Raw genomic sequence first — 10,897 nt, forward strand, 5'->3', positions numbered from 1 at the left:
GCCTCCCAGAGTGCTAGGATTACAGGCGTGAGCCACCGCGCCCGGCCTCATTTTCTGTTTTTAATCGAGTCTCTTAGGGTAATCTAATATATAAATCTGAGTTTCAATGAATAAATTTTGCTTCTAATTTATTTATTTTTATATGATGCTGAAACTTTTCATCTTGAATTATAATGTATTGATACTTTTAGTCTCAGATAACAACGTAACACTTGTGTTACTTGTCTGGGCCCCAGGTTCCTTGTGGAGCAGCACTGGTATAAACAGTGGGAGGTGTACGTGCAGGGAGGGGACCAGGATTCCAGCACTTTCCCTGGCTGCATCAACAATGCTGAGCTCTTTGAAGGTATCAGGCCTCTGCCTCCCCACATCAACCTAGCCCTTGAGTTCTTGTCTCCTCTGTCCCTACAAATGGTCATAAGCCCGTTCTCTGTGCTAGGTCACTGGGGGGATGCCAGAGTTATTCATCACTTTCCTTCTCTCATTTTTCCTCTGCCACCCCCACGCCTTCCCCACAGATCAGATAAACTGGCGCCTCAAGGAGGGACTGGTGGAAGGCAAGGATTATGTGCTGCTCCCAGCAGCTGCTTGGCATTACCTGGTCAACTGGTATGGTCTAGAACATGGCCAGCCACCCATTGAACGCAAGGTACAGTGGATGGGAAGGGTGCTGGGCAGCATAGATTCTATGAGCAGTTGGGTGAGGTCAGGTAGGAGGAAAGCTTTGTAGGCCCACAATGGGTCCAGATCCATGTATACACGTGTCTCCATGTATGCTAGGTAGATATGCCTATGTCTCTGTTCCTCCCCCCTCATAGCTCATTATACAGGTATCTTGTGTGTCCACTGTGTGTGTTCACCTGTGTGGCTCCTTTTACAGGTCATTGTATGTGTGGCTTTGTATGCTGTGTGTGTTAGCCAGTGTGTGTGCTCCTCTAATCTCAGAGGTCATAGTGCCTGTGTCTGTGAGTGTACCTGTGTATGCACCGCTCTGCCCTTGCAGGTCATTGAGCTGCCCAGCATCCAGAAGGTTGAGGTGTACCCAGTAGAACTGCTGCTTGTCCAGCACAGTGATATGGACACACCTCGCACTGCTCAATTCAGCCACACAGATTCGCTTGGTGAGTCTGAGGGTCATGGAATGAATTGGCGTTCCCAGCTGTGGGTCTCAGCTCAGTGACCTAAGGATGCATGGGATTGGGCTTTGGCCGACTGACAAGGCATCGGCCAAGTTGTGCAGAGGCACTGAGGGTATATGTGAGCTGCGTTCCAGTAGCTCGGATGGTGTGGCAGAGGATGTTTGTTGGGGGGCTTAAGTCCTGAGTGTGGGTCAGTCATTTGGAGATTGATTGGGAACACAGGTGTTGACCAAGTATATGAGGTCTCTGGGGATGAGTCAGGGATACCAAGATGGGTCCATCATTTTGAGCCTCAGAAAGACCTTCAATGTGCTCCATCACCCTCCACAGATGTAGTATTGCGCACAGCTCGGGAGCAGTTTCAGGTGGACCCCAAGGAAGACACACGGCTGTGGATCAAGAACTCAGAAGGCTCTTTGGATCGGTTGTGTGACACACACGTCACAGTGCTTGACGCTGCCCTGGAGACTGGGCAGGTGAGGGTGGGAAGGGCTTTTTTGCTCAGGTGGACTGGCAGACTCACCTGGCAGTACTCAGGTTGGGGAAGTGAAGTCTAGGTGCCCATAAGGCCCTCTGGTAATGCCTTTCCTTCTCTTCTTTCTCTTCCTCCAACCCAGTTGGTCATCATGGAGACCCGAAACAGAGATGGCACTTGGCCCAGCGCACAGCTGCATGCCATGTGAGCCTTTGGGGTATCTGGTCCAGAGTTGGGGTATCCTGCAGTAGGCAAAATGACTGAGCCTGTGAGCACATCGCACCCACATGTATTGTAGTAGGCCCTCAGCTAATAGTTTCTCATCCAACCCTAGGAACAACAACGTGTCGGAAGAGGATGAGGGCTTCAAGGGCCAGCCGGGCATCTGTGGCCTCACCAATCTGGGCAACACATGCTTCATGAACTCGGCTCTGCAGGTTGGGCCATTAGAGCTGTGTCTGGCAGAGATGCAGGGGTGGGCTTGAAGAGCTCTGGGTTGGGGACAGACCCAGGAGACCTGGGGGGAATGCAGGGCAAGGGGTTGGGTAGAAAGCTAAGGCCCCACAAGTCTGAAATGACATGCTCACATTCATTCCTGAAATGTTAATACCGTCTCCCTCTGCTTGCCCTCACTTTCCCTCTTCTCTCCTCTGCTACCACATTCTTTCTTCTCATGAAATACTAATACTGTTTCTTCCCCACTCTCCTGATCTTTTCTCTCCTGCCGCCCTCTTCTCTCCCCCATTTTACTTTCTCTTCCTTCCTCGCTTCCTTTTCTCTGTCCTCACTTTGGCCACTTTCTGTCTCCTTCTCTGCCCCATTCACCTGGCTCCTGCCCCGTGCAGTGCCTCAGCAACGTGCCGCAGCTCACCGAGTATTTCCTCAACAACCGCTACCTGGAGGAGCTCAACTTCCGCAACCCACTGGGTATGAAGGGTGAGATCGCAGAGGCCTATGCGGACCTGGTGAAGCAGGCGTGGTCTGGCCACCACCGCTCCATCGTGCCTCATGTGTTCAAGGTGTGACTCAACCCTGGGCACTCCCCTGGCCCCCCCTTCTCTTGGTTCTCCTAACCCCCTCTCGCTCTGACTGCCCTGCCCATCTTCTCAGACCAAGGTCGGCCATTTTGCGTCTCAGTTTCTGGGCTACCAGCAGCATGACTCGCAGGAGCTGCTGTCATTTCTCCTGGATGGGCTGCACGAGGACCTCAATCGGGTCAAGAAGAAGGAGTATGTGGAGCTATGTGATGCCGCTGGGCGGCCAGATCAGGTGAGTTGCTCCCAAGAGTCCTACTGAGACCGCTAAGGCCTTAGGGATTCTCTGGCTACCTTGGGTTTCCAACACCCCATTTTCTGTTAAGTTCCTCTACCCTGACCTCACCTCCAGCCTCAGTCCCAACCTTAGCTCCAGTACCACATCTGCCCCTACACCCAACCCAGTGAATTGTAGCCCAGTGTCCTTCCCACATAAACCCCAGTCCCGACAGTGAACGTAGTCTCCAGGTATTCCTAGCTGTAACTCTGCCTCTGGACTTACGCCATATGAACCCACCCCAAACCATAGTTTCCCCCTGCCCTGAGCAAGCCCCACCACCCACCATGACACTGTCTGTCAACAGGAGGTGGCTCAGGAGGCCTGGCAAAACCACAAACGGCGGAATGATTCTGTGATCGTGGACACCTTCCACGGCCTCTTCAAGTCCACGCTGGTATGTCCCGATTGTGGCAACGTGTCTGTGACCTTCGACCCCTTCTGCTACCTCAGCGTCCCACTACCTGTCAGCCACAAGAGGGTCTTGGAGGTCTTCTTTATTCCCATGGATCCCCGCCGCAAGCCAGAGCAGGTATGAGGGGAACGGGGACATAGCGAGGGACATGTAGTCAGAGTTTGATTGCTCCGCCATACCTCAAAGTTTCCTGCATTAACTCACTGCAAGTCCTTTTGATCTTTTGTGGATGCTGTTTCTCCCTCAGCACCGGCTCGTGGTCCCCAAGAAAGGCAAAATCTCAGATCTGTGTGTGGCTCTGTCCAAACACACGGGGATCTCTCCAGAGAGGGTGAGAGTCTGTTGACGGAGGCTGGGTGGGATTCAGGGGCAAGGAGGCAGAGGGGCTGGGGAGACGTTGCAGACTGATGAGCCCCTCTCTGCATCCCGTTCCCAGATGATGGTGGCTGATGTCTTCAGTCACCGCTTCTATAAGCTCTACCAGCTGGAGGAGTCTCTGAGCACCATCTTGGACCGCGATGACATCTTTGTGTGAGTGAGGGGAGCGAGGGGAGATGGTGTTTCCTCAGGAACCTGGCGTGCTCCCTTTTGTACATCCCTGCCTCAGCCACCTTCTCTCTTCCCTCCTCTGCCTCATTCACTGGGCACTTGCCCTGCACAGAGCTTGAGCCACGTGCTTTGGCAGGGCAAGGGGCTTGGGGTCGTCAATGGGTGAGGTGACAGAGCCTTATACAGGGTGTCCTTGAGTGTTAACCTTCCTCATTACCAAAGGGAGGCTACTGTTACTTATTTACTTCCTTCAGCACTTACTAGGCCCCTCCTGCGTACCAGACGCTGAGCCGAACTCCTTCCTTTATTGCAGTCCTCAAAAATGAAAAGGGATTTTTGAAATACAGAATGTTGAGACACTTTCTGAACATAGGAACATTCAGAAAAATCGTTAAATCTTTGGGTAACTGAGAGTGGGGGTGGGGTTGAAAAAAAAATCTTTGGGTAACTAAGAACTAAAATAGTGCTTTGTGAGTAGAAAAGGTCTTTGTAAACCAAGCAGTGTTTTCCAAAAAGAAAATAGTTTTTAAATCCCTTTGTCATTAAAATTTTTTAACCCCCTCAGCACTGTGATAACACCAAAGTACTTTATAAAACAGCACATAAACAAAGTGCTGTACAGATATCTCCCAGTTTGGAAAGCACAAAACATATGATGACTTTTCAGACCCTTTTAAAAATATTTTCAGGCTGTGAGGGGTGAGTGGGTGGAGCAAGTGGGGCAGAGTCAGGAAGTCATCGTGGGGAGGCCCTGATCGGGCATGACCTGACGTTTACCCCCACAGCTATGAAGTGTCAGGTCGGATTGAGGCCATCGAGGGCTCGAGAGAGGATATTGTGGTTCCTGTCTACCTGCGGGAGCGTACCCCTGCCCGTGACTACAACAACTCCTACTATGGCCTGATGCTTTTCGGGCACCCACTCCTGGTGTCGGTGCCCCGGGACCGGTTCTCCTGGGAGGGCCTGTATAACATCCTAATGTACCGGCTCTCGTAAGTGTCCCCTTCCCAGGGACCGGGCGGCGGGGGGGAGGGTCAGAACTCAGATCTGGGTGTTTAGGTGCTTATTTGACACCTCCCCTTCAACATCCAAAAGACAGTTCAAACTTAACGTGGACGTAGAAGAAAGTGTAGGGTTTTTCTTTCTCTCAACCTCTGGCTTCGCTGCTGCTTCTCTTAGGTGCGGGGTCACAGAGGTGAACGAGACAGACAAAACACACACAGCTTCGCCTTGTATTCAGTTGTCTCCTCCTGGGAGAGGCTTGGTTATTTGTGGTTTTGCCAACAGATTTTCACTGTGCCTAAAATCTAGAGTCCTTACCGTGGCAGACAAAGCAGTGCCTATCTGGATTAGCCTCTCCTGCCTCATTTTACACGCAAAAGTTCACCCCCCAGAGGCCTTCCCTGATGGAAAGTTCCAGCTGGTTGTGTGCCTGTTCACCCACGGCTGATTAGACCGAAAGTCCACATTCCTGACTGGCACCCGAGGTCCTGCACTCTAAGGCCCCTGCTGACTGCCTTGGCCTCTTCATGCATTTACACGGTGCCCCCTCAGACCTCCCAGGCCCATAATTAGGAATTGTTGACATGTGGGTTTACCAGTGGCTTCCCGTCATCACCAAAGTAAAATCCTGGGTTCTGTCCCTACTGTCCTTGTGCCCCTGCCTTGGGAGTCTCCTCTGCTCTGTCGCAGACGCTACGTGACCAAACCCAGCTCAGATGACGAGGACGATGGGGATGAGAAAGGTGAGGGAGAGGAGGGAGAGAGGGTTGACAAGGATGATGAGGGTCTGTACAAGTGGTCCCATGGCCTGAGTGGGGGTGAGGGGCTGAAGGTCAGTGGGTGGGGAGCTCCGACCCACATAGGGTTTGTCTAGGTGTGCATTGCAGCTGAGCCCTTTGGGGCTCACATCTTCCCATCTCTGACATCCTCCCTGTCCTAGGAGACGAGGAGGAGGAGGATAAAGACGACATGCCTGGGCCCTCGACTGGGGGCAGCCTCCGAGACCCTGAGCCAGAGCAGGCTGGGCCCAGCTCTGGGGTCACGAGCAGGTGCCCATTCCTGTTGGACAACTGCCTTGGCACATCTCAGTGGCCCCCGAGGCGACGGCGCAAGCAGCTGTTCACCCTGCAGACGGTGAACTCCAACGGGACCAGCGACCGCACGAACTCCCCTGAAGAAGTCCATGGTATCTGCTTTGGCTGTGAGCCAGGGCTGGGAGGTGGGAGGCGGATTTCTTAGCACCAGCAGGCCCCATGACCACCTGCCTGCCGCTCACCCCCAGCCCAGCCATACATTGCCATCGACTGGGAGCCGGAGATGAAGAAGCGTTACTATGATGAGGCCGAGGCTGAGGTAAACGGGATCCCAGGGAGGGGGGCGCTTTCAGCTCTTGCCCCTCAACTCTTCACACATCCTCCCCCCAACTCCTCCAGTGGGGAACAGAGCCGCGAGATCCAGGTCCAGGTCCAGCCTGGCCTTGAAACCTGAACATGCGCTGACAGCTCCAGGGCCTCAGGTTCCTAGCTCAGAGTCTGTGCTCTGACCCACTCGGCACGTCTCCCACCCCCACTCCCCGTTTCTCCCCCCCTCCTCATGCCCGGCCATCCGGCCTCTGCTCACCCAACCCCAGGGCTACGTGAAGCACGAATGCGTTGGCTACGTGCTGAAGAAGGCTCCGGTGCGGCTGCAGGAGTGCATTGAGCTCTTCACCACTGTGGAGACCCTGGAGAAGGAAAACCCCTGGTGAGCGGCCAGAACGGGGTCTGTGGGGCTTTCACTGGATGGCCCTACCTGCCCAGGCCCCTGTTAGCTCTCTAAATGTACCTCCTTCCACTGTCCTCTGCCCTCCCACCCTCCCTGCCTCCCCAGCCGGCAACCCCCAAGCATACTCTCACCTCAGAGCCTTTGCCTGGGCTGTTCCTTCTCTCAGGAGTGTCCTCCGGCCAGGTATCTTCAGACTTCACTCCTTTGCTTTGCTCAGGTCTCTGAGAAAACGTGACCTCATCGGGGAGACCTCCTCTGACTTCCCTGTTAAAAGTCACCCTTCCGTACCGTCACCTCTCCATCCCCTCCATGCTCTTTTCTTCTTAGCCAAGCATTCCTTTCTTTCTAACTCAGTTAATGCCACTTGACGTCATGTCCTGTGTGTTGTCGTCTTCATTAGAGAGTAAATTCCTTGAGGGTGAAGACTTTTAAGTTGTCTGTGTTTCGCTTCTCGCTGCTTATAGTAGTATTGGATGTTCACCAGATGCTTAGTAGAACTTGCAGAATAAACCAGAAGAGAGAACAAAAATCATCAAGCCAGTCTCAAAAATAAGAGCAGCATCTCCATGGGGCAGAAATGGAACAGAAATGTAAAACAGTGTGGAAGGATTAAACGGCGGGCAGTCAGTAAATCCCTGGTGAATGGTGCATGAGTGAGTGACTGAATATGAAGAGAGGAAACTACAGGGATAGAGGCAGACTCTAAAATAAGACTAGCGTCTCATGGACCAAAAAACAAACAAAAATACAAAGGAGTGTGAAAGCACATACAAAAGGCAATCAGTAAGTACTTGATGAGTGAATGAAAGGATTTTAACGGGAAGAGAGCAAACTAGAGTACCAGGCAGGCTGACAGTAAAGGGCAGCATCTCTGCGGGCCGGACGTGGCACATGAAGGCCCGTCAGTACAAAGGGCGTGCGCTAGGTGTCCAGGCAGTGTCTGCTGACTTGGGCTCTGTCTGTAGGTACTGCCCCTCCTGCAAGCAGCACCAGCTAGCCACCAAGAAGCTGGACCTGTGGATGCTGCCCGAGATTCTCATCATCCACCTAAAACGCTTTTCCTACACCAAGTTCTCCCGAGAGAAGCTGGACACCCTTGTGCAGTTTCCCATCCGGTCAGGGGCCAGGGGGAGGATGGCTGAGGGGTGGCAGGGGAAGGGCCAGGGGCTGGGGGGCACCAGTATTAACCCTCTTCCCCACCACAGGGACCTGGACTTCTCCGAGTTTGTCATCAAACCACAGAACGAGTCGGCTCCAGAGCTGTACAAATATGATCTCATCGCGGTTTCCAACCACTATGGGGGCATGCGTGATGGACACTGTATGTGCCAGGCAGTGGGCAGGGGCATGCCCTGGGTGGGGGGTCTGGACTGGGAGGTCAGGACATCCCCAGTAGGTGACTAGGTGTGTGAGCCAGTGGTGACGTTATCAGAGTGGGAGGAGTGAGGGAGTGGGTCTGGCTGGATGTCTCTTAGGGGCAGGAGCGTGGGTGACAATCACTCCTCCTCCCTTTCAGACACCACATTTGCCTGCAACAAGGACAGTGGCCAGTGGCACTACTTTGATGACAACAGTGTCTCCCCTGTGAATGAGAACCAGATTGAGGTGGGACTTCTGTCCTCCCTTCTCCCTTTTTTCCCTTCTCCTGACTCCGCCCCCTCCCCGGAAACCCACACTGATTCCTGTCCTCTCCCCGCAGTCCAAGGCAGCGTACGTGCTCTTCTACCAACGCCAGGATGTGGCACGCCGCCTGCTGTCCCAGCCCGGCTCATCTGGCCCCCCAACCTCCCCTGCCTGCGGTTCCCCACCCAGCTCTGAGTTCATGGATGTTAACTGAGGGGCCCTGGGCCATGCCCCAGGGAAGGAAGCCCTCTCTGCTATCTTGCTTCTTGTGTCCCCCACCCTAATTCTCTTACCTGTGTCAGGAGCCCCTGCGAAGCGTTGCAGGCTTAGTCGTGGCTGCTGTTGTTCTCCTGTGCCGCTGCATTGCTATCTCCGGGAAGAAGAGGTCCTGTCTCCTCCCGGAAGTGTGCTCCCCGCCTGTGTTTTCCCCTTAGAGCAGCAACCCTCCCTCCTAGTCTTTATTTATGGTTGTCCCCTTCCCTCTCCTCAGCTTGGAGTGTTGTGCGTGGGTGATGATGGGGGTTCACCTGAACACAGAGTGTATTTTCTTATCGAGACCCTGTCCCTTCCACTGTGTGTGTGTATGTATATAAAGTGCCAGTCTAGTCCTCGCTTGGCAGTGTGGGTCTTTATTTCCCGTGTACTTACGAAGCGCCGGTTTTATGCCTGTGTTCTGTGTGCTTATCGAATGCCAGGTGTGTGATGGGTGCTGCTCTGAGTGCTTTCTGGGAACCAACCACGTGCCAGGTTTTGCTATTCTAAGTGCTTTTAAAGCACCATCTGTGTGCCAGGCACCGTTCCAAGCACCAACTGTGTGCCAAGATTTTTCCAAAGCATTTTACAAATATTGACTCATAATCCTCACAGCAGTCTCACGGGGGAGTTGTCATCTCCAGTTGCAGATGGGCAACCTGAGATTAAGGAATTGCTTGGGTTCTGTCGGGAGGTCAGTGTATCTCATGCATTACACTGCAGTCAGTCCCTGGAGGGGGTGTTTGGCCTGTCTGGACCCAGGACTGCAAAGCTTTCTGTGGCCATGAGCTGCTCATGTGGAAAGGGCACAGCTGGAGCACACAGGCATCTGTGTGGGCAAATGTGATGTCTGGGGACATAAAAATATTCACCAGACCACCCCACAGACCCCCAATTGTGTCCTCTGAGAAGGAGGAGTCCCCCTGAGGAGAATTCCTATGGAGATGGTACACATACTTGGCCAGATCAGCCAACCTGACAGGACAAATGTGCTGTGCCTGTGTGGGCCCTGTACTCGACCCCTCTCCCACTACGACCCCCGCTCCCCCACCAGGGAGGGTCCCTCCAGCCTCGCGCCAGAGAAGAGTGAGATAGAGCACCTACCACAGGACGGATACTGAACAGACAGAAGCACAGTGTGAGAAAAAGCTGCCATTTAAGCACTAAACGACTCCCAACAGACCCCTTGCAGAGGAGCCAACTGTCACCTCCGAGAAACGGACCCCTCTGGGAACAGCTGTGGGGTGGAATAGAGTGGACGTGTGGCATCTGGACATAAATGAGCCACCCGATCCTGCACACTTAGGGAGGGAATCCTGCTCAGTGGCAGCTGAGGGTCCATCCTCCCAAGTCAGGGCCTCAACATCCCCCCAGTCTGCCGCCTTTGCAGTGGGTCTGGCAAGACTCCGTCAGGGTCACCCAGCCCCAGCGTTGCCACTCACAGACCTCCCAGTCACTCTGTTGACGCAGGCAGGAATCAAGGCAGTTGCTGTAAAGAACCCAGCTCAAACTGACTTAAGCAAAAATAAAAGCAAATACTAGTTTTAGGTATGACTGGATCCAGGAACTCGGAGGCTGTCATTGAGTCTTCACGAAGACTCTTGTGATTGAAGCACTATCATCACCCCAGTTTGCAGACGAGGAAGCAGGCCTGCAGAGCTGGCCCGGGATGGGCTGTGAGTACAGGCCTGCCCCATTACCTACTGATAATCGTCCCGGGCCAAGCCCATTCGCTTCAGTGAGTCCAATGACAATAACATCCCTGAATTAACCAAAGGCATCTTGAATCAAGACAACGTGTGTACGACTCGGGAGAAATAAGAGACAACAGACACGGTTGTACAGAGACTCTGCATATTAGAATGATCAGACATCCATGTGAAACAGTTATGCTTGCTGTGGTCATGGAGGGGAAAATGATTAAAAGTGAACAAGAAATTTCAAACTTTCAAAAATGAAAATGGGTTGAAAAAGAACCAAGTAGAAGTGATAGACCTGAGATAGACAACAAAATTTGAGAAGACAGTGGATGAGTTTAACAACACATGAGACATAGCGGAAGAGGGAATTTGTATGAACTGGAATACAGGTTAAAGTGTATTAAGGCTCTGGGAGGCCGAGGCGTGAGGATCGTTCGAGGTCAGGAGTTCAAGACCAGCCTCAGCAAGAGTGAGACCCACCCATCTCTACTAAAAAAATAGAAAGAAATGAGCTGGAAAAATAAAAATATATAGAAAAAGTTAACCAGGCATGGTGGCACGTGCCTGTAGTCCCAGCTACTCGGGAGGCTGAGGCAGGAGGATCGCTTGAGCCCAGGAGTTGGAGGTTGCTGTGAGCTGAGCTGACGCCACGGCACTCTAGCCCGGG

The 10,897-nt window shown here is 53.0% G+C and overlaps 1 protein-coding gene across 1 annotated transcript in view; it reads left to right on the plus strand.

The window, feature by feature from the left end:
- USP11 (ubiquitin specific peptidase 11) overlaps positions 1-8,887 on the plus strand; it is a 16,170-nt gene extending 7,283 nt beyond the window's left edge. Inside the window, 20 exon segments of the mRNA XM_012652310.1 lie at positions 237-346; positions 519-649; positions 1,004-1,121; positions 1,470-1,615; positions 1,757-1,818; positions 1,949-2,051; positions 2,460-2,633; positions 2,725-2,883; positions 3,233-3,457; positions 3,588-3,671; positions 3,777-3,871; positions 4,675-4,881; positions 5,582-5,634; positions 5,832-6,077; positions 6,174-6,244; positions 6,522-6,634; positions 7,621-7,770; positions 7,861-7,976; positions 8,172-8,260; positions 8,355-8,887. Of these exon segments, the coding sequence (XP_012507764.1) occupies positions 237-346; positions 519-649; positions 1,004-1,121; positions 1,470-1,615; positions 1,757-1,818; positions 1,949-2,051; positions 2,460-2,633; positions 2,725-2,883; positions 3,233-3,457; positions 3,588-3,671; positions 3,777-3,871; positions 4,675-4,881; positions 5,582-5,634; positions 5,832-6,077; positions 6,174-6,244; positions 6,522-6,634; positions 7,621-7,770; positions 7,861-7,976; positions 8,172-8,260; positions 8,355-8,492 (2,590 nt within the window). The 3' untranslated portion in view covers positions 8,493-8,887.
- The last annotated feature ends 2,010 nt before the right edge of the window (positions 8,888-10,897 follow it).

This window comes from Propithecus coquereli, unplaced genomic scaffold (assembly GCF_000956105.1).
Source record: "Propithecus coquereli isolate 6110/MARCELLA unplaced genomic scaffold, Pcoq_1.0 Scaffold388, whole genome shotgun sequence".
In the NCBI taxonomy this organism is placed as follows: Eukaryota; Metazoa; Chordata; class Mammalia; order Primates; family Indriidae; genus Propithecus; species Propithecus coquereli.